We start from the raw sequence: 22,358 nt of genomic DNA on the forward strand, positions 1-22,358 counted from the left end.
ATCCCACATGCCCCGGAGCGGCTGGGCCCGTGAGCCATGGCCGCTGAGCCTGCGCGTCCGGAGCCTGTGCTCCGCAACGGGAGGGGCCACAGCAGAGAGAGGCCCGCATACCACACACACACAAAAAAAAATGCAAATGTAAAAGCTGCCTTACAAAAATTTAAAATAACTATCTTAAAGATGCTCAATGAGTGGAAAGAGAACACAAATAGCCAACCAAACAAAATGAGGCAAATGATGCATGAACAAAATGCGAATGTCAACAAAGTGGTAGGACCTATAAAAAAAAAACCAAACAGAAATTCTGGAGCTGAAAGATACAATGAACGGAAAAATTCACTCAGTGGGTTTAACAGCAGACTTGATCAGCCTGAAGAAAGAATCAGTTAATTTGAAAAATAGGTCTTTTGAAATCATTAAGTCACAGAAGTAAAAAGAAAAAAATGAATCAGAGTGAAGAGAACTTGAGACTCATGGGATGTTGTTAAGTGGACCAATATATGCCTTACTGGAGCCCCAGCAGGAGAAGAGAGAGAAAAGGGGGCAGAATTTATTTGAAGAAATAATGGCTGAAAACTTTTCAAATCTGAGGAAAGAAGTGGTCATTACAAATTCAAGAAGCTCAAGGAACTCCAATTATATACATCCAAAGAGACTTACATTGAGACATATTATAATCAGACTTTAAAAGACAAAGATGAAGAGACAGCATTTAAAGCAGCAAGAGAAAGGTGATGTATCACATAAAAGGAAGCTTCCATCTGATTCCCAGCAGATTTCTCAGCAAAAATCTTGCAGGGCGGAAAGGAATGATATGATATATTCAAAGTACTGGAAAAAAAAAAAACTATCAACCAAGAATATTGTATCTGGTGAAAATGTCCTTCGAAAATGAGGGGAAAATTAAGACTTTCCAAGATAAACAAAAGCTGAGGGTGTTCGTTAACACTAGAGCTGCCCTGTAAGAAACATAAAGGAGTCCTTCAAGGCAAAAACAAAGATGATAGAGAGCAATGTGAAACCACATGAAAATACAAAGTTCTCTCATAAAAATAAATTCATGGGCAAATATAGTAACCTACATTAATGTAAATTTGTTGCATAAATTCATTTTTAATTCTTGTATAGAATTTAAATGAGTAAAACATAAAATTATGTTAATTGGTATATAGTATGTAAAGATGGAATTTGTGACATTAATACCATAAAGTGATAGGTGGAGCTATATAGGAAGCTTTATTTTTAAATAACTAAAGGGGTAACCAAAAAGAAAATATCTGTAGAGCTTACACAAAAGGGAATGAGAAGGCAATCAAACCACGTCACTACTGGAAAAACACTAAGAAAACAGGAAGGCGTTGAGAGGAAAGGAAGGACAAAAAGGTAAGGTGCAAGATGTACAAAAAACAATGAATAAAATGGAAATAGTAAGTTCTTTAATATCAGTAATTAGTTTAAATGTAGATTGATTAAACTTTCCAGTCAAAAGACATTGTTCAGGTGAATGGATCAAAGAAACCAGGAAGTGTATATTATCTTCAAGAAACTCACCTTAGAACTAATGATAGAGGCTGAAGTGAAAGGATGGAAAAAAATATTCCATACAAATGGTAACCCAAAGAGAGCAGGGGTGGCTATACTAATCTCATAGTTTTAAGTATAAAAGCTGTTGTTACAAGAGATAAAGAAGGACATTATGTAAAGATAAAAGGATCAATTCACCAAGAAGATGTATCAGTTATAAATATTTATGCACCAAACATCAAAGCTCCTAAATACATAAAATAAACTTGACAGAATTGAAGGGAAAAATAGCAATAAATAATATTAGGAGACTTTGGTACTCCATTTTCAATAATGGATATAAGAACCAGATAGAAGATTAGCAAGGAAATGAAGGACTTAAACAACAATATAGTGAAAAGTGACAAATACTCTAGACTTATTGGTGAGGTATTTGTGTGTCAAAGGAAGATAAATCTGAAAGAAATTCAACAGCCTTTTATCTCAGTGAAATTTCTAGGGATTCAGTGATGTGGAGCGTATCGATATATCTAAGGTGAAGGATATGTGGTTGCATGTGGCCCCACCTACAATGAAGAAAGAGACACAACATTTAGTATATCTATATGGATTTTGGAGGAAATGTATTCCTCATTTAGGAATGCTACTGCAGCCCATTTTTAAATTGAGGTTTAATTGACATATAACATTATATTAGTGTCAAGTGTATAATGATTCAGTATTTGTATACATTGTGAAATGGTCACAAGTCTAGTCAACATCCATCACCATACATAGTTTCAGTTTTTTTTCTTGTGATGAGGTCTTTTAAGATTTACTGTCTTAGCAACTATAGCATTATTAACTGTAGTCACCATGCTGTACATCCCCATGACTTATTTTTTTTATAACTGGAAGTCTGTACCTTTTAATTCCCTTTACCTATTTCACCCACACGTGAGTTCTAAATCAAAAACCATGCCTCACGGGCCCAGCCGCTCCGCGGCATGTGGGATCTTCCCGGACCGGGGCACGAACCCGTGTCCCCTGCATCGGCAGGCGGATTCTCAACCACTGCACCACCAGGGAAGCCCCCCATGACTTATTTACTTTATAACTGGAAGTTTGTACCTTTTGACTCCCTTAACACATTTTGTCCACCCTCCAGTCCATTCCTCTGGCAACCAGCAATCTGCTCTATCTGTGAACTTATTTTTTGTTATTGTTATTTGTTTAGATTCCACATATAAGTGATATCATATGGTATTTGTCTTTCTCTGTCTGACTTATTTCACTTAGCATAATGCTCTCAAGGCTCATCCATGTGGTTGCAAATGGCAAGATTTCATTCTTTTTTTATGGCTGAGTAGTGTTCCATTAGGTATATATCACATCTTCTTTATCCATTCATCCATTGATGGACACTTAGGTTGTTTCCATATCTTGACTATTGTAAATAATGCTGCAATACATACGGGGTGCATGTATCTTTTTGAATTACTGTTTTTGTTTTCTTCAGATAAATAAAAGTAGAATTGCTGGATCATGTGGTAGTTATAATTTTAATTTTTTGAGGAACTTTCATACTGTTTTCAGTAGCGGCTGCACCAATTTACATTCCTACCAACAGTGCACAAGGGTACCCTTTTTTCCACATTCTCACTGACACATTATTTCATTTCCTTTTGATAACAGCCATTCTGACAGGTATGAGGTGACATTTCATTGTGGTTTTAACTTGTATTTCCCTGATGATTAATGATGTTGAGCGTCTTTTTATGTACCTGTTGGCCATCCGTATGTCTTTTTTGGAAAAATGTCTATTCAGATCCTTTGCCCATTTTTTAATTGATTGTTTTAACTATTTCCCTTTTGAGGAATATTGCTTAGCCTGCTACTGGGCCTTAGTATAGATTGAATGTTTAACCATGGACTACCAAGTTGCCATGGGACCTGAGTTGCCCATTATGTTCTGGGTGTTATCAGACCCACCAAGACATACATTTGGTTGTGTACAGCAGCACTCCCTCATCCAGTGGAGGCGGTATATGTGAGATTGGGTTTGAGCAGACCCTACAGTCACAAGTAAAGTACATGTAGAATGGGCCCAAATGTCCATGGTCACCATTCTTGCTACACTGCCTTCTCTCTCTAAGCCTGAACCTATAACCTATGGGGAGTTTCCTATGGTCAGGTAACTGAGGAAGAGAAGTCTCAGACCTGGTTTACAGATGATTATGCACAGTATGCAGGCACCATCCAAAAGTGTAATGGTGTAGCATTACAACCCCTTTCTGAGACACCCCTGAAGGACAGTGGTGAAAGGATACCCTCCCAGTGGTCAGGATGTTGAGCAGTGCAGTTGGTTGTTTACTTCACTTGTATGTAGAAATGGCCAGATGTGTGATTATATACCTATTTATGGGCTTGGCTAATGGTCCATTGACAGATGAATGGATGAACAAAATGTGGGGTGTGTGTGTGTGTGTTTGTGAGAATGATGAAATATTATGCAATCTTAAGGAAATTCTGTGACATGCTAAAACATGGATGAACCTTGAGGACATTTTGCTTAGTGAAGTGAGCTAGTCACAGAAGATAAATACTGCATGATTCCTCTTTAATGAGGTATCTGAAGAAGTCAAAGCAAAGAAATAGAAAGTAGAATGGTGGTCACCATGAGCTGGTAGGAGGGGAAAAAGAGGAGTTGTTGCTTAATGGGTTTAGAGTTTCATTTTGTTCTGGAGATCTTTGTTTCACAATGAAAATAAACTTAACACTACTGAACCATACACTGAAAAATGGTTAAGATTGTAAATTTTATGATTTTTACTACAATTAAAAATAATAAAAATTTTAAAACAAAATTTTAAAAGTTCAGCTTTAGAAGACTGAGAAGAAGCTAATTCCCATTACGTTCTCACTGTGAGCCCTCCCCTCTATTACATGACTGTAACAGTAAATATTAAATACAAAATAAGAAAAAAATGAGAGAAAATGAATTTTTAAAAATGTTAGAAGCATAACCAAGACTGAAGTGGTTTAGCATGACTGATCTTGTTCCAGTTTAGAAAGCAGTAAAAAGTTAACTGAATTTGGCTTGTGCAGAGTAAGAGAGTTTAAAGTATCCTACAGGAGGATGTGATCAGATCTGTGTTCACGTCTTAAAGTCAGAACCTGGGATGTAGTTTTGCCAGCTGAGAAGACTGGCTGCAAATATGTAAGCCTTCTAGCTCGCTGGGACGTCACACATGGCCCTGTCTGTCCAGAAAGCTGACATTCTTCAGTCAGGGCTTCATGTAGGCTAGTCGTTATTGGTGCTCAGTCCCTCAGACCGGGCAAGAGTCTTGGACGCTAGTAGATGAAGTATTTCTGAATGAAGATTTCAGGAGGCAAAGGGAGATACAGGACAGCTGTTTGACAGAGAAATTTGTACCCAAAATAATGTACAAAGAAAATGCAGTTATCTTCAAAATACAAACAGGTTTGTCTTTTTTAACGAGATTTGACAAGATGGTTTTACATTTTTTTTGGGTTAAACCAGAAAAGGTCCTTAAACATTATGAATGAGCGAGTCATTCTATATTTCAAGCCTTATTATAAAGATAGGATAATTAAGACTGTGATATTATGCAAGAGAAGACACAGTATTATAAGGGAGTGAAAGAAAGACCAGAAACCATATATACATCTATAGGAGTTTGTTATAACACCTAAGTGGTCACACTGAAGAGCAGTGGGTAAGTTTTGAACTACTGGATAAATGCTTCTGGAAAATGCCTGATGCCATTTTGGTGCTACCATTCCAGGTTAAAGCTGTGGAATATATTCTTTTTGTATAATTCCTTTCCCTATAGGTTATAGGTTGGTTTAGAAAGGAACTGTGTGCAATTTTGAAATCAGAGGTAAAGCAGAGGGACAACATGCATTAGTTTGTATGTGGTTGACTGATATGACTTAAATACATAGTAAGAAAATAAGAACAATGCTGCTGTAACTATGATCAGAGAGAAAGATGGATGTTTGATCTCCCTAAAAATGTTTGTTCTTTTCGTAAGCAAGCATTTCCCTTTTTATAAAATACACTTAGTTTTATATGAGGAAACTCCTTAAAATTATATTTCAATATCTGCTGTTATCATATGCTCTGTTTAGGAGATTCACAAAGGAGGATTTTAGTATATAAGGCAATCTAGCATAAAATTTCTGGAGATATGGGTTTAGGAAAACAAAAAATGGTTTATAATAACTTATCTTTAAAGAAATTCCTACAGATTGGCAGTGGGGAGTAAAGAAAATTGAAAGTAGGTTCTGTGATACTGAAAATTAACTTGACACAAATTAAGAGGTACAGTAGAAACTGCATGACTGTGTGTTGCTAATCTGGGCATTATTGGTGTCTGAATTAATATGAGAAATTGCAGAGGAAGAGGTGAAAGAGATAGCAGATGTAGCTGAGACTCTATATCCATAAAGTGAAGCAGTTATTTCTGTTCCAGTAAGTCAAATACTTATACAAAAGGAGATTCAGGTTTGCTTTTTTTTTTTTTTTAAGACAAACATATATTAAACTAGATACTTAAGAGCTGACCTGAATTGATACTGTTATTCTGGAGCTTCAGAAGATACAGAGCACAACTAGGAATGTCTTCTAACAGATTTTAAAAGCTTTATTCTACTTGTAAAAATTAAGCTGGCTGGAAACTAGGCAAGTTTGTTGAGGTAGTGTTTCATACTACTAGATTGGAGGAGATTTATTAAAGCAAAAGCACTGGTGGGTCATGCCCTGTTAACTGCACTGTCTGCCAGGAAGACAGAAGACTCTCTCCTAGAGCTGTGGGCTCCAGGATCTCAGTGAAAGATTTTTACCCAAGTGTAGGGCTGAGTCGTAATAAAAAGGAGGATCTGTGGTAGAAAATACAGAATCTATTACATGCACATAAAAGTAAAATTGAAACGTGAGAGAAAGAGAGCTGGGAGCCACAGAAGACAGCTTAAGGTCAAGATGTGTACATCGAAGATCAAGAATTAAGGAAAATGGGGCTTCCCTGGTGGCGCAGTGGATGAGAGTCTGCCTGCCGATGCAGGGGACGCAGGTTCGTGCCCCGGTCCGGGAAGATCCCACATGCCGCGGAGCGGCTGGGCCCGTGAGCCATGGCCGCTGAGCCTGTGCGTCCGGAGCCTGTGCTCCGCAACGGGAGAGGCCACAACAGTGAGAGGCCCACGTATTGCAAAAATAAAAATAATAATAATTAAGGAAAATGAAGCCAGGGTCTGAAATCAGATTAGTCAGAGAAGAGAACATGTAAATCTTTTATGGTAAGAAAGGGATCTATAAGAGAATTTGGATGCAATAGCCAAGATTACTGCTACAAGCCTGCCTAGTCTAATAAAAGCTTATTTTTTCACAGCAAAAAGGCAATGAAAATAAAATGGATCCTGACACTTTCTCTTTCTGGAAGACAGAACTAAGTTTTGGAAGGCAGAATTTATGTAGAAGGAAATTAATAGCTATTACATTGTTAACAGCCAAATGCCCAACATGTTTCTTATGAATCTTGGTTGAAATAGAATTTTCTTTATTGTCTTGTTAACTTCAATGATCTGAATTAAATTACTGTCCATAGCCAATTGTTCAAAAGAGTCTGGAGTTTGGTTTTCTCTGAAATACTAAATAAGTACTATTCCCACTTGATATTGACTAGTTAATTACAAGTATATTTTAATGAACTGTCCTGTTTCCTCTAACACAAGATGCCATTAGCTGAAAGGTATTCCATTATTTTATGAGACCCTAATTAATAGAAAACATTACAGATGCAGTTACGGAAAAAATATCTGACCACATTGCATTTTGTTTTACGCTATGGGAAGAACGCATTCAAGTTTCTTTAGACCCAGATGTTTATTATGTACCATTCTTTTGTATGCATAAGGAAGTAAAATATAAATGAAATAAATGGACTAAGGTATGTCCAAACTTTCTTTTCACTCAGAGCCATCGGTATTCATCTTTCTCCATAAAATTTCATATTCTGGAACGTCAAGAGAATTGGGTTGCCATATTTAAGATAGCACACCACTATTGTCTCTGGGATTTTCTCCAGAGTTGCTAACACCTATCTTAAAAGTGTCATTCTTATGTACACACAGTGAGGACAAATTCCACCTGCTGCCTGTAAGATGAACCTGTTGTCCAATATATTTGACTGGTAAATTGGGGAATAATGAACTAGAAATTCCTGGCTCAATAACTTTCTCTTTATCTGATCAGTTATCTGATTGCAGGCAACACAGATATCTCTCCACTTCTCATTTGAAAGTTTATAGGGTAGAAGTGGGAATCCCACAGTGGAGTTAGTGTTTTATTAAGCCCACTTACCCACAGATATGTGTCATCTTCGTAAATTGATCTTCATATGCCTGTTTATTTCCTAATAGGTTTAAAATCTGATCAGAGAGAATATTTTCCTTTACTCTAGATGAGAGTAAATAATATGTATGTACTACTTGAAGTGTTTTACAAGGCCATTGCCATCAGAGTATGTGGCTGCAGTTTTAAAAAGGAGGGGAATGGGCTACAGAGAGCGAAGAGATTATTAGATGGAAGATAAAAAAACTCTGAATCAGATGGTTTTTAAAATCTCTAGTAACAATAATGTTAATTGAATGAAAATCATTCCAGGGGGCAAAACTTATAATTCATAGTCTCGTATCCAGTTCTTTAAGCGTAATATCTTTAATTGCCATTTAATGTTAGACATTTGGGTATAAAATGTAAAGCGACATAGACTTGGGAACAGTCCCCTTTCTAGTAGAAAACAAACACAATTAAGCAATAGACATAAAATGTGGTGAATTCTATCATAATAGTAATAGGTTGTTATGAGACGATATACTACTATAGCAGTATTGCTCTGTCTCCAAATACACGTGTGTAAGAATGTCACTATTTTCTATAATTAAAGTTTTCCTACAAGCCCTCAATGCTTCCAGGCCCTTAGGAAATGTTGTCTCATTAATTCTACGGGTATTCTGCTCTGGGTTTATACTCTGGTAGAGTCATTCCCCCAAAGAACATGTCTTGAGTATCTGTAATGAGCACTATTACAATTCTTGAATGTTCTGAAGCCCAAAGATATTGCAGGGCATAAGCCACCTCCGGTGTTGATCTTACTTGGGCAGTGGCAGAGAACAGCATCTCAGTGCTGAGGGCTAGGGATCCAACACTACTTTCGTGCTTCTCCCTTCCTGGTGTAATTTTTTACATAATTATTGGCAGGGCTTACTCTCCTCCTTCTATACTTACTCATATAGACCTTTTTACTGAAAACCCATCCTTCCTCAATGATTTTAAGATTTTGAAGACAAAAGCTTGGAAGTCCTGCTGACTTGTACTACTTATTTTTTCCCCTGGCAGACAACTCCCCTGAGGCAGAAAGGCATGAGACCTGCTATTCCAAGAATTATGGAGACAGAGAAAAAAGAAAATGTGGTTAGACAGGAAGAAAAAAAGCTTCCCAGATTATATCTAAAAATATTCTCTAGCGACACCAGTCAAGAGATGGTCAGGAAAGATTATATTTAACCTGATAACTGAAGTAGAAAGGCCAAGATTGTTTGAAACAGAGGAAGAATGCTTGTTTGAGAATCCACAGGGTAGAGAAGACACTTTATGCTTGCTGCTGAGAAGTTTTCAATATATCTGTAGCTTAGAATATGGGAGGAGGTGAGAGGGCTGGAGAAAAAATAAGACAAGCAAGAGAAACAGGCTCTAGAACTTTTATACAACCGTATTAAGCAATTTTATTTTATTTTAAGGGCAGAGGGAAGTTTTGAAAATGTTTAAAGCAAAGACAAGGTTGATTTGCATTTTAGAAGTCTCACTCTGGTTTCAAGCCAGAGGGAAAATCCTCACACCTCTCACTACTAAATGCTTCTTTTTTCCCTGACCTTTTATTGGACTAGTAATTGTTTCACCTGCTATTTATTTTATAAGATATGTTGTAATTTTACCATCAAAATTAAATATCTTTGCATGATATTTGAGGGATAATTAAACCAATTTTTTCTAACCTCATTAATTCCTAGTTCATACTTGTTCCGGAGTTTCCATATCAAAGTCCATGCCTGATAAATTCTAATCACAGTTTATTCCATACTGGAGAAAAAATATTCTATCCATTATTAATTCATCATGAGAATTTCAAGCCTGAAAACAAATATTTTTAATAAAATTAATGATAGAATCCTTGAGTTTCATGAAAACAACTTTACAAATGTGTCCTTTTGTCTTATTTAAAGATTGCCATAATACTTCTAAAGAGGGAAATTTAAAAATCTCCTTTTTTCCCCATTTTAATTGTAATAGCCCTGTCAACAAACATATTTATGCTTTTGCTGTCAATTCAAATCTACCTGCTTTTGTTCTACCCCTTTGAGTATAATTTATCAGTAACCACTCAGCAACTACTCCTTAGCATTAATATGTAAATGAAGGCTGGTTATGTAACATTCCCTTTGAAAGAGCATTTTTGGCATCTGTATATTTCTTCTTGATCTTACTTTTTTAGGGCTGAAGAGAATGTTCCAGATTTTTTGAGAACCTACAAAGCCTAAAGGCCTTATACTATTAGCTCCCTCCCCTGAAACCCTTAACTCTGCAGTATCATGTGTCCTCACTCAGCACTTCCCTACTTTCCACTCTCCTGGAACATCCCAGATCTTCCTAGGAAATGCTTCACACACTCCTGGCTCAGGGCCTTTAAACGGGCAGTTCCTCTGGCTGTAGGCAGTGCTTGCCTTCAAATGTCCACACAGCTTGGCCCCTGACTTTCCTTGTCTTTGTTCAAAAGTCCCTTTCTCAGTGAGGCTTTTTCTAACCACTCTAAATAAAATTACAAAAACAATCTCTGGCGCACCACTGTAATCCTTATACCGTTTTCATACTTTTTAAAGTATTTATCACTTTTAAATTTACTATATCAAATCCTTTTTAATTTTTACTCTCCCCCTTTAAAATGTAGAGCTTTACGAAATTAAAAATAAAATTACTGCTCTGTTTACTGCTGTATCTTCGGGGCTTAGAGAATTGCTTGGAAATTGTGTGGTCAAGAAGTATTTGTTGGATGAATGGATTAAATACTAAATGCTTCAAGAATCCTATTTCTCTGTATTTAATATGTATCAAGGCAAATTTTCATGTTCATCTTGAATATATATACGAATACAAAATTTTATTTGTAATCACATATAAATAATTTATGTACAATTATATATCATATATGTGATTTACTCTAGTAATTGAAGAGTAAGAGATTATATATATGGTCCAGAGAAGTGCTGAATTAATGCTATCAAGGTTTTATCTTGCAAGTGCATGGAAAAAGTTGAAAAGCCTTTATCAGTCATAATTTAGTCCTCAGAGCACACACACATGTGCATTTGTGTTTTATCTTGAGTATCAACCATCTATTAATGCTACACTATTAAAAGATCAAATAATTCTTAAAGTAGTGAGCAGTAAGACAAGTATTTGTATTTGTATGATTAAACCCTGCACATGCATGCGCCATACGCACACACAAAACAAGTATTTAGCAGCATCCCACAAATTTTAATATGTTGTATTTTCATTTTTCTTCAGTTTAAATATGTCTTGAAATGTCCCTTGAAATTGCTCTTTGTACTAAGGGTTGTTTGGAAGTATGTTGGCAATTTTTGGATATTTAGATACATTTCCAGATACGTATTTATTATTAATTTCTTGCTTCTGTTCTGTGTCAAAACACACTTTGCTTGATTTACTTTACATTTCAGTTTGTTTTTTTTAATGGCCTGGAATATGATGTTTCTTAGTGAATGTTCTGTATTTTATGTTCACCTTAAAAGAAAGTATATTATGCTGCTTGGGGAAGAAATATTTTGTAACAGCCTATTGGGACTACTTACTGGGTGATGGTATTCAGTTTTTCTCTGTTGTTTCTGATTTTCTGCCTATTCTGTTGATTACTGAAAGGATGATGTTAACATTTCCACATGTGATTGTGGATTTGACTGTTTCTCCTCTCATTTCTAACAGCTTTTTACTTCATGAATTTTGATTTTCAGATGCATACATATTTAGGATTTACATGTTCTCTTAGAGATGTAATTTCCTTTATCATTATGTAATATTCCTCCTTATCCCTGATAATATTGCTTGTGATGAATTCCAATTTTTGATATTAATATTGCTATTACAGTTTTATTAATTTGTGTTTGCATGGTATATCTTTTCCCTCTTTTATCTTTAATTTCAAATTTAAAGTAAGTTTTTTTTTAATGGGTTTTCTTTAATCACATCTGGTCATCTCAGTGTTTTATATGAAGTGTTGGACTTTTTACTTTTTTACACTTTGTTTTATTGTGTTAAGAACAGTTAACATAAGGTCAGACCTCTTAACACCATTTTAAGTGCACAGTACATTATTGTTGACTCTGGGTACAGTGTTGCACAGCAGATCTCTAGAGCTTATTTCTCTTTATTAACTGAAACTTTAGGCCTGGTGACTAGTTACTCATCATTTCCTCCTCTCCTCAGCCCCTGGCAACTACCATTCCACTGTTTGATTCTATGAATTGGACTTTTTTAGATAACTCATGTAATTGGAATAAGGGTCTCAAAGAAATATTTGTACTCCCATGTTCATTGCAGCATTATTCAGAAAAACCAAGATTTTCAAACAACTTAAATGCCCATCAGTAGATAAAAGGATAAGGAAAATGTGACATATATACACAATACAATACCACTCAGCTTTAATGAAGAAAGAGATTCTGCAATATGTGACAACATGGATGGACCTTGAGAACAGTATGCTAAGTGAAATAAGCCAGTCACAGAAAGGAATGAGCATTTATAATATACATCTTCATATAATCAGAATCTACCCTTAATTAATATTTTACTGTTTCATATTTAGTGAAAAAAATCTACTGTAGTATCTTACTAATCCTTTTTCCCATCCCTTTGATGTTTTTCTCATGGCCCTTACTTTTACCTGTCCTGTAAATATACAAACAGTTATATTTAATAATATTTAAAAGAAAGACAGGTAATTTTCTGTCCATCATTTATTCCATTCCAGAGCTCTTCATTTTTTGTAGATTCACATATCAGTCTGACATCACATTATTTTTGCTTGAAGAACATTTTTAACAGTTTTGTGGAGAAAGTCTGTTAACAGTGAATTCTCTGAGTTTTTGTTTCTCTGAGGAAGGCTTATTGCCGTTTCATCTTGAAAAGATACTTTCCCGGAGTATATATTTCTAGGTAGGAACATTGAATTGTTTTCTTTAAGCATCTAGAAATGTCCCTTTATTATGTCTGGCTTGCATAATTTTTGACATTTTTATCTTTCTTACCCTGTTTGTATTTATTTTTCTCTGCCTACCTTTAAGTTTTTCTCATTGTCTTTGTATTTCAGCATTTGAATAGGATATGCTTAAGATATTTGTTTGTTCGTTCCTGCTTTGTTTCTCCGAGCTTCTTGGATGTGTGCTATATTGTCTGTCGTTAATCTTGGAAAATTCTCTGTGATTTAAAAAATAAATATTTCTTCTCATTTAGTCATTTTTCTCTTTCTAGGATCCCAGTTACACTTAAGTTAGAACATATAATACCATTCTACAGCTCTTGAATTTTCTTGATTATAGCTGTTTTATTTCTCTTTGTGTTTCAATTTGTATAATTTCTATTTACCTCTCTTTAATTCACTGATTCTTTCCTTGGCTGCATCAAATTTTTGATGAGCTTATCAAAGACATTCTTCATCTCAGTTGCTGTGGTTTTATTTCTACCATTTCTGTTTTATTCTTTCTTACAGTTTCCATCCCTCTGCTGAAATCACCCATTTGATCTCACATGTTCATCTTTTTAATTTGAGTCTTTTTCTTAACTGCAAATTCCTTATTAAAACACAAAGCAATGGACAATAAAGAACATTCTGATGATTTTTACTTTCTGATGGGAGTAGGATGAGGTATGGAAGGAATAGGGACAGATGGAGGTAGCACATAAGACAGCTCTGTCCACCCCTACTGCTTTCCTGAGCCAGCTAGGTTCAAAGGCTCTCAAGTGCATCTTACTGTGCCACTGTAAGTTGTGCACTGTAGCTACAAAGAGGTGGTTTGGCCTCTGCAGGGAAAGGATGGGAACTTAGAGTAGGAGCTATTAAGGCTGCCAAGAACTTGACAGTATACTTCAATACTTGGTACAAAATAGAGTAGCCAGGCCTGATCTGAAGGGATGGGGTTGGTTTCCTGACAAGCCAGGTTAGGCTAATAATGATTGAAGAGGCTGCCCTGGCCTCAGAATGGGCAGCTGGTGCTAGGTTGGGAGAACTTGGTGGAAGGAAAATCCAAGGAGGGAGCTAATCCAGGGTCATATTTCTTTTCATTCCATGAATCATGACATACCAGGGAAGAGAAGTGTCAAGAATGTCTCACTCCTGGCTTTGCCATAACATTTCTCCCTGCCAGTTCTCCCCTCCCACATGGCATACTTATTAATGTAATTTATTATAGTGATGTAAAATTCCTTGTCAGACAGTTCTAACATCTGTGTCATGTCTGAGTCTGGCTCAGATTATTGCTTTGTCTATTCTTAGTGCATTTATTCTTGCCTTCACATATATATTATATTGTATTTTAATGCTGACATCATATGTAGGAAAGAAGAGACTGAGGTAAATAACATGTATGCTTGGAAGTGGGCACACCTCTCCACTAGGCCTTTAATGCAAAGGTGTGAGTCAGTATAGTTGAGTTGTGCTGCTTTTGTAGTGTTGTTGCTTTAGTTATCATCATTGTACTTACAGGCTTCAAATTCCTATAGAAGTACTTTGTATTTGGGGCGAGGAGTGAGGTTGGTTTTCTAGAGCAATGTCTCTCCATTGCTGAGTTTTAGGTCTTCCCCTTGTGGCGTGCCTCAGAATCTCTGCATGCTCTTTTTCTTCTCTCTTTCCTCTCCTGACAGTATTCTGCTTACTTGTTACTTGAAGCTTCTGTACTTAATGGTGTGGGTGTGGTCTTAGAGGTGCATTCTCTGATGTTCTAATTAAGTCTCAGTATTAACCTGGAATCATGTCCCTGGATCTGAGATTATAGCTACTTTAGTCCTGCTGCCCCTTGTCTGACTGTAGTTGTGGGCCCAACGTGTAATCCAACTACTTTCTAAGAAATAGTTTTTGTTTGTTTTTTAATCCTGATATATTCCATCAGTTGTAATGACTCACCAATGCCCTAGGGACTGCAGTTCTTAGTTACCTTTCATTCCCTGAGAGTAAAGGTTTTGTTCAGTAGTGAATAGGAAAGAGGGTCTGAGTGGTTTCTTGCCTTTCCTGCACAGCCGCTTTCTCCTGGCCCAGGTCTGGATCCATCACATGAATGGCTCCTGGGATTTTTTCCAGTTTTTTCTGTGAGCATGCTCAGCTTTCATCAATTTACAACTATTCTAATTAAACTCTTAGCTTTGCATCTTCCCCAAATGACTGAGTCCCTACCTTTCTCCTTTCAATGCATACATCGTCTCTCAACGATCTCGTACTAGTTGGTCGTTCTGTGACATTTTTACCTCATTGGGTTCAAAAATGTTGTAATTTTGAAGTTAGCCCATCTAACTACTACTACTACTACTACTGCTACTACTACTACTATTCCTTTTTTTTGTGAGATTTAGAGAGATGCTCTTTCCGGGACTCTACAGTCTGGGATTGGAAACTGCAATAGATAGAAATTTAAAGATAGAAATTTAGAGGCCATAAATATCCTTAGAGTGACTTTCAGAGTAAAATGAAAGTTTAAGCTCATGCTTTCATATCATTCTTATTTCCCAATCATATTAAATCAATAGAACAGTAATTAATAAGCATGATTTTGTAGTTAAAGGAGCATCTCAATGTATGAGAAATTTTAATCAACTTCTAGAATTTGAAAAATGGATGGTAGCCTATTTATTCATGAAGCAAACCAGAGAGAGTCACAGCCTATATACATATGGAGGAGGATGCAGAGAAGAACAAGCTGAGCTGCTTTTGGAACCAGAGGGACCCTGGACTTGGAGGCAGCAGGTATATCAGAGGGAAGGAGTGAGAGGTGCAAGCAGCAATCAGAAGTTCTAACTGAAGACTTTAATGTCATTTACATAACGGTATATTATGCATTCACACTTCCCACCCCTGCCTTTATTTAGAGATTGCAGGGCAGCTAGGAAATTGCCTACCACAAGGAAAAAAAACAGTAGGGTTCTTTTCTGATGGTGTTATATAATCTCTCCAGGGCAAGAATGAGCAGTAAGGGTGGATGAAGCTGACTTAAGAATAGGATTCCTTATTCTGACATTTGTGTAAAACCCCTAATACATGGGTTAGTTCCTCTCATGCTCACTGTAAAGAAAAGTCTTTGTGTAACCAAGCTTTTCTTGTTATTATAAGAAAAAAATAATGTTAAGGGACTCTTTGTTTACTACTTAGTAGGTGCCAGTACTTATCTCAAGTAAGAGCCATGGAAAGACAAAACATCTATCAGCTATTTGAAAGATCCAGAAATTAAAGGCAAAATACCAGTATTATAAAAGAAAAAATATTGAATTAAAATAAAAAGTAGATATGTGATGAGTAACAAGACAAATAGTTTTTTTAATTAGAAAACTTCAAATATTAGAAAGAATTCATAATAATCTTATATGCATAGTGAAAATAATTATATGAAGGTGGAATAATGTAAGAAGAGATAGCTTTGGAAATATTAAAACATGATTTCCCAGATTAAAATATAAATAATAGATATGTTGGAAAACAGATTTGTTAAAATATTTAAAGATATTTAAAAATAATAAAATAACTTAAAATATGTGTATAAAGTAAGAGACAGAGACTCAATCCAGGAGTTTCAAAATGAAAATAGGGCTTCCCTGGTGGCGCAGTGGTTGAGAATCCGCCTGCCGATGCAGGGGACACGGGTTCGTGCCCTGGTCCGGGAAGATCCCACGTGCCGCGGAGCGGCTGGGCCCGTGAGCCATGGCCACTGAGCCTGTGCATCCGGAGCCTGTGCTCCGCAACGGGAGAGGCCACAACAGTGAGAGGCCCGCGTGCCGCAAAAAAAAGGATACAAAATGAAACTAAATCAAGACATACATAAACAGTATTTTAATATTTTTAAGTTGCTTGTCTCCTACACTGTGGCTCCCATTAAAATGTATATATCTTTTCATTAAAGGTGCTGACACATTACACAAACACACAGATGCACACATATATGTATAAATATACACATATATTATACATGCAAACACACATACATTATGTGTAAAATCATTAAAGTAACCACCAGCGTTGCAGAAGATAAACCAGTGTACTCAATGGCCTCTGGAGAGTTCTATGTATGCAGAAGTATGGGCATAACTCTATCTTATTATTAATACCTTGTACTAATTTTTATCATTTTAATATCTTACTTTGACCAACATATAAAAAATAAAACAATATGTTTATTTACATTCTAACTCCAGCACCATATCTCTTTACCGCTCAGTAACATCTTGTGAATCGCAATATGATAAACAATGTTTCACTATCACCTTGAACAGATTTTACAATCTTCTGATTACACTTGGTTACAGTAAGTATCTCAGTTGGTATCATCTAGGATCTGGTTCAAAATTTCAATCTCAGATTTTTACTTTTCAGTGGTCAGGCTTCAGTTCAGGGGATTTAAAATGAGGAGAGAGAGGTGTTATTTTAATGACTGCTTCTCCTGACTCACCTTGGAGTAGAAGGAGATTGGTTCTGTTTTATAGGCTCTACATGGCCTGACATGTTGGGTCAAGGAGGGTAAAGAGGAAACACGGCAGTACTTCCAGACATCTCTTAATATGGAAAAAGAAAAACTCACCAGAGATGGGTAGAAAAAAGCTGGGTACTTCCTGCTAGGTCCAAGACACACACACATACACATACACATATTTCTTCTAAACCTGTCATTTCCCCTCTGGAAGTATTGCTTATAGTCTTGGGCAGACAGTATGGGTTGATACAACCCTTAATTATCCCTAAAGGAAATGTCTGCGTTGTAGATGTTTATGATTCACTTTATAGGGTGAAGGTATTAAAGTGTCTGCATCTCCCCTTGGAATCCCAATAACCAACAGGACAGCCCCACTGACCATAGTGCTCATGTGACCTGCCCATTTTAGACTGTCTCCCTACTTCCAGGATATGTCTCAGTCATTAACTGCTGTACAACTGTTAAAAAGTTATTTCATTTCTTAGTGTCTCTTTTTTCTCATCTCTGATAGAATAATATGAGTATATTTTGTTTTACAAGAACTAAATGAGGTCAAAGAGAGTGTGTAGCACAAAGCCTGGCACAGAGTACTTAATTAGTATTACTGTTAGTATAACCCCAGCCTTCACATGTTTGGGTAGAGGTGAGTTCTTTCCTCACAGTACCAAAATATTAGTTTTCTGAAAAATCACTTCATTAAAAGAAAAAAATCAAGAAAATTTAGTTGAAATTCTACTTATCTAGCAATGTGACCTAAAGAAAGTCATTTACCAATTACATTTCAGTCATCTCATCCAAAACTGAGAAGTGGGAGATAGGCTATAATATCTAACATATTTTCTAATTTATAAGTTGTTTTATTGTATTTCAGTATATTTTTTCTTTTTCTGTAACACTTCTTCCTTTACATTAAGGAATGCTGTTAATTTCTCCTCTAAATGAGTCTAGTAGTAGGAGACTTCCACTAGCAAGCTGCCTGAGTTAGTAGTTCACTTCATAACCTGACAGGTTGTTTCCAAAGAACTGATAGTCATTTAACCCAGAAAGGTAAGGCCAAGGTAGGAGACCTGAGAGCCAAAAAGGAAAATCACCTTAACTGGCAGTTTCAAAAAAAGTATATGCCTCACAGGGAATAGATTAATTGAACCTAACCTTCCTTCCTTTCTCTCACTCTCTATTAACAGTGAGTATTCCAAGAGTGAGAATGGTAAAATGTTCTCTAATTCTACGTGTTAGAGAGGAAAGTGTGTTTAGAGAAAGGGATGATTTTTTACTCCCTTATCAGAATGGTGTTAAACCCACTTGACTCCAGGACACCACAAGCTTTTTATTTTCCATGAACATTATCTTAACATAGTATAAGAATAAAATGCCCACATTGATTCCAGGACTTCATTGCTTTATAAATTTTGAACTAAGTATGTAAAATCACTCCCTTCATCTAACCAGCAAGACACTGTCCTATCTAGACTCTCCTGTCCACATTGGATAGGAGCCTTTGACATGTCTTTGTGGGACCAAAGGAATGTTTAGTAAACATTTGAATACAGAAGTGTGGAGTCTAGACTGCAGAAAACAGGTCTAGACTGCAGATGTGTGTTTGGTGGTTAGCATATGGACTCGATGCGGCTAGCTAAAATAAACACTTGTAGAAAGAGATGAAGATGAGGGCCTAGATTGGGGCCTTTTGGGCATGATACTTGCAGATTTTTAGTAAATAAAAGGAAGAATTCCAGAAGAATATGGTGTCATGGAAATGATGAAACAGTGTTTTGGTAACAAAAACGTGGTTCTCTGATAATGAGTTTTGACTTTGATGCAGTGAAGAAAGATGTAAAAGTCTTCATTGAATTTCTGCCTTGGTGATGCCAGAGCTGGAATAGTTTTACTTAAGTGAGTGAAAATCTGATTCAACTTATTAATTTATAAGTTATTTCAAACAGTGTTAATTTAGGAGCACCTATGCAGTGAACTATCTTCAAGATTATTGAGGTAAAGTTGAAAAAATTTTTTAAAGAGAGAGACAGGAATTCCTGCCATATTTAACATGCAATCTAGTGGTAAAAGACAGTTAATAAGTTAAATGAATAAGTAAAAATAGTGTCAGATGAATAGAAGTGCTATGAAAAAAAATAAAGCAAAAAAAAGAAAGAATATAAGGTTTTGTGGGGACATTGTAATTTTATTTCTTTTTATTTTTAATTTTTCTTACATAAGCCTTCCATAGCCTTTATGGTGGAGGCAACTCTGAACCACCTTCAACACTCAGGGCACTTGTCCACTTTAAAGAACTTGGGCCAGTTGATAGAGCCCTACCTGACACAGGAACACAGTGGGTTATCTCGTAGAGTTTGCGGTGGCAGAGTCATAATGCCTCCAGCCGCAGCTGCTGCTACCAGGCCTTGGATGTCGGTGAGATTCGCAGTGGGCAGTGTGAGGACAGGTCCTTGCTGCCCTCCTAGCCGTCTGGCCATGCTGAAGCGGATGAGGACAGGCTGTCCGAGGGCCGGCGTGCCTCCTGACATCACACCGGCGACAGCAGAGGCCAACTGCTGTGCCTTCAGAAGTGGCTGCAAGGATTGGCTGCAGAAGTCTTTTAATAAGTCTGATGCTAGTGAAAGGCAATGCAAGAATTGCCACATATAATCACATATGCCACACACAGTCACATATAAAGCGTGACTCTCTATTCCTTAGAAAACACACGTTTGTAATGTCTGGCTTTGATGCAGAAACTTGGAGTCTTCCACTTCTGCTGGAGCATTCCACAGACATTGTACAGCATCCCTATCATCCCTGGATACCTAGGGTACCATCAGATATCCTGTTATATGTCACTAGTTGTACAGCAGCTTGAACCTCAACGCCCTTATTTACCATCCTACTCCCTCAGGCTAAAATTTCCACACCCCCTTTTGCCTGCCACTATTTATTAACTAGCTTCTGAAATTTCTTGGTTTGTAGGCTATTTTCTTTTTCTGAGCAGGGCTTGTACTTCCTCACTCGGTCTGGCTGAGATCTGACCCTTTTAAATCTGGGGGCTAACGTACAGTGGCAGTAAGTATGGAGGAGAACAGCATCACGTTGTGAGGCACTTGCTATAGACCAGATCATAGCATGAGGCCATTCTTAGCAAAAGAGAAAAGGGCTACTTATGTCCAGCAGGATTCAGGAAAGTAAGGATGTTTGATATATTTTATTCCCATTCACACAAATGTCCCCATAAGTGTCAGGGTCCCACTTTTCCTTATAAGGGTCAGGATACGTCAAGGCTGCATGTTTAGTGTTGGTTGCAGCATTTACAACCTTATAACCTTTCAGTGGACCTGATTTTCAACACACTCTTCCTTGTAGCTGGAATATTTAAGAATTGCTTCTAATATGGCCTGAGAATTCCTGAGGTTTTTCATAGCATGCTTGAGGTTAGGGACTGTTAGTCCTGAGCGCGCGTGTGTGTGTGTATGTGTGTGTGTGTGTGTGTGTGTGCGTGTGCGCGCAAAGTCTCCATATCTGGCAAAAGCAGACATCTTACCTAAGGTTTCTTATAATTATCATTGCCTCTATACTAATCAAGTGCAGCAGCTACCTTCCTACTCTTTACCTTGTATCTGAGCTTCTTCCTAATTAAACATTTCTGAAAGCCTTAGTAAATATGATGACAGTGGCTGACAGGGATCATTACTCACTCTAATTATCCAAAAAAACATGTGTCTGTATTACTTGAGATCAGTGAGAATGCAAGCCGGAAATCTCATTCTGAGGGTTTATTTATAGGACCAATGTTGTAACCAATTCTCTTAATCCCGATTTTCTTGAAAATCGAGCCAGAGGTATAGCTTATATGGTAAATCTTTTGTGGGTTTTTTTTGGAGGGGAGGGGCGTGGTGGGAGGATTGCTGCATTACTAGGGCAACAAGACTGAGGGAACAAGTATGAGGGCTGCTCTGGGGAAGGAGAGAAATAACTATAAGTTTGTGAATAACCATGCTGAACACAAATTCACAAGGGAATGTAGGCAACAATGCATCTCTGGAAAGGACATATGGAATTACTGTGTCTGGAACTATTAGGGTGAGAGAAAAGGAGGGTCAGACTATCTAGCCATTCTTTCAGGTCACCTGTCTTTCATTGTTCAAAGTTTTCTCTATACAGTTTAACACCCCTGCACATTTATGCACTGTTTTAACTGGCCCTGCCTGACTGCTAATGGGGAAACTAGAGCCTGCATGGTTTTAATTGAACTGAATGTGGGTGCTAGGGCTGCTGTAGCTGCTGCGTTAATAGTTGTGATAGTGACCATGACAGAGCTCAGCCCTTATCCTGAGGAGAGGCTGAAACAACCATTTGGCTGGGGGTGGGGGTGGGGGCAGGGAGATGATGGAGTTGAGCAGATAGGAGTATAATCTGCATATTCAGTCTATTAATATTCTGTTACAACTTAAAAATATTTTTACTTGACGCTCTTTGTGGGAATATACCAATGACATGTCCAGTGTTCAAAATATAAAATATTTTTAAAAGGTGTTTTGTATATGTTTGATTTGTATTAGCATCGCCAACTTGAGATTTTTTTGCACTTTATATTCTGCATGTAACAGAATTTTCCCAGAGCTAATCAGGCATCTGTACTAATGTGGTCACATCACAGGGTAACTGACATTCCTGGGACCATGCCTCCAGCTGTGTAATTCAAGAATTGTTGCCCTGCCCAAAAGTCTCATTTAGTTTTTGGGAGTATCTATCTAATATGACCTCAGAGTCTTCCTTCACCTTTGTGAATGAAGGATCCACCCTTGTGGATCTCATGCACAAATTTCCAGTTGCAACTCCTAGTTCCCCTGAAGTTGTTAAGCAAACTCTGACTCTAAAGTTGTGGCAGTCAGTGGGAAAGATATGTCTGTGCCAAAGTTACAAGCTGTGGATTATCTAGTCCAAGTTGCAGTGGAACCCTCATTTGAGTAAAAATATACTGAATTTTAAGCAGAAGTGGAGAAAATATTTCACCATCTATCTTTACTTTGTCATTTTAG

The 22,358-nt window shown here is 37.0% G+C and overlaps 1 protein-coding gene across 1 annotated transcript in view; it reads right to left on the reverse strand.

Annotated features, from left to right (window-relative positions):
- LOC102977352 (pantothenate kinase 3-like) overlaps positions 1–20,208 on the reverse strand; it is a 43,067-nt gene extending 22,859 nt beyond the window's left edge. Inside the window, 2 exon segments of the mRNA XM_024123151.1 lie at positions 19,645–19,939; positions 20,133–20,208. Coding sequence (XP_023978919.1) covers positions 19,645–19,939; positions 20,133–20,208 — 371 coding nt within the window.
- Between the last annotated feature and the right edge of the window lie 2,150 nt (positions 20,209–22,358).

This window comes from Physeter macrocephalus, chromosome 13 (assembly GCF_002837175.3).
Source record: "Physeter macrocephalus isolate SW-GA chromosome 13, ASM283717v5, whole genome shotgun sequence".
NCBI classification, from domain to species: Eukaryota; Metazoa; Chordata; class Mammalia; order Artiodactyla; family Physeteridae; genus Physeter; species Physeter macrocephalus.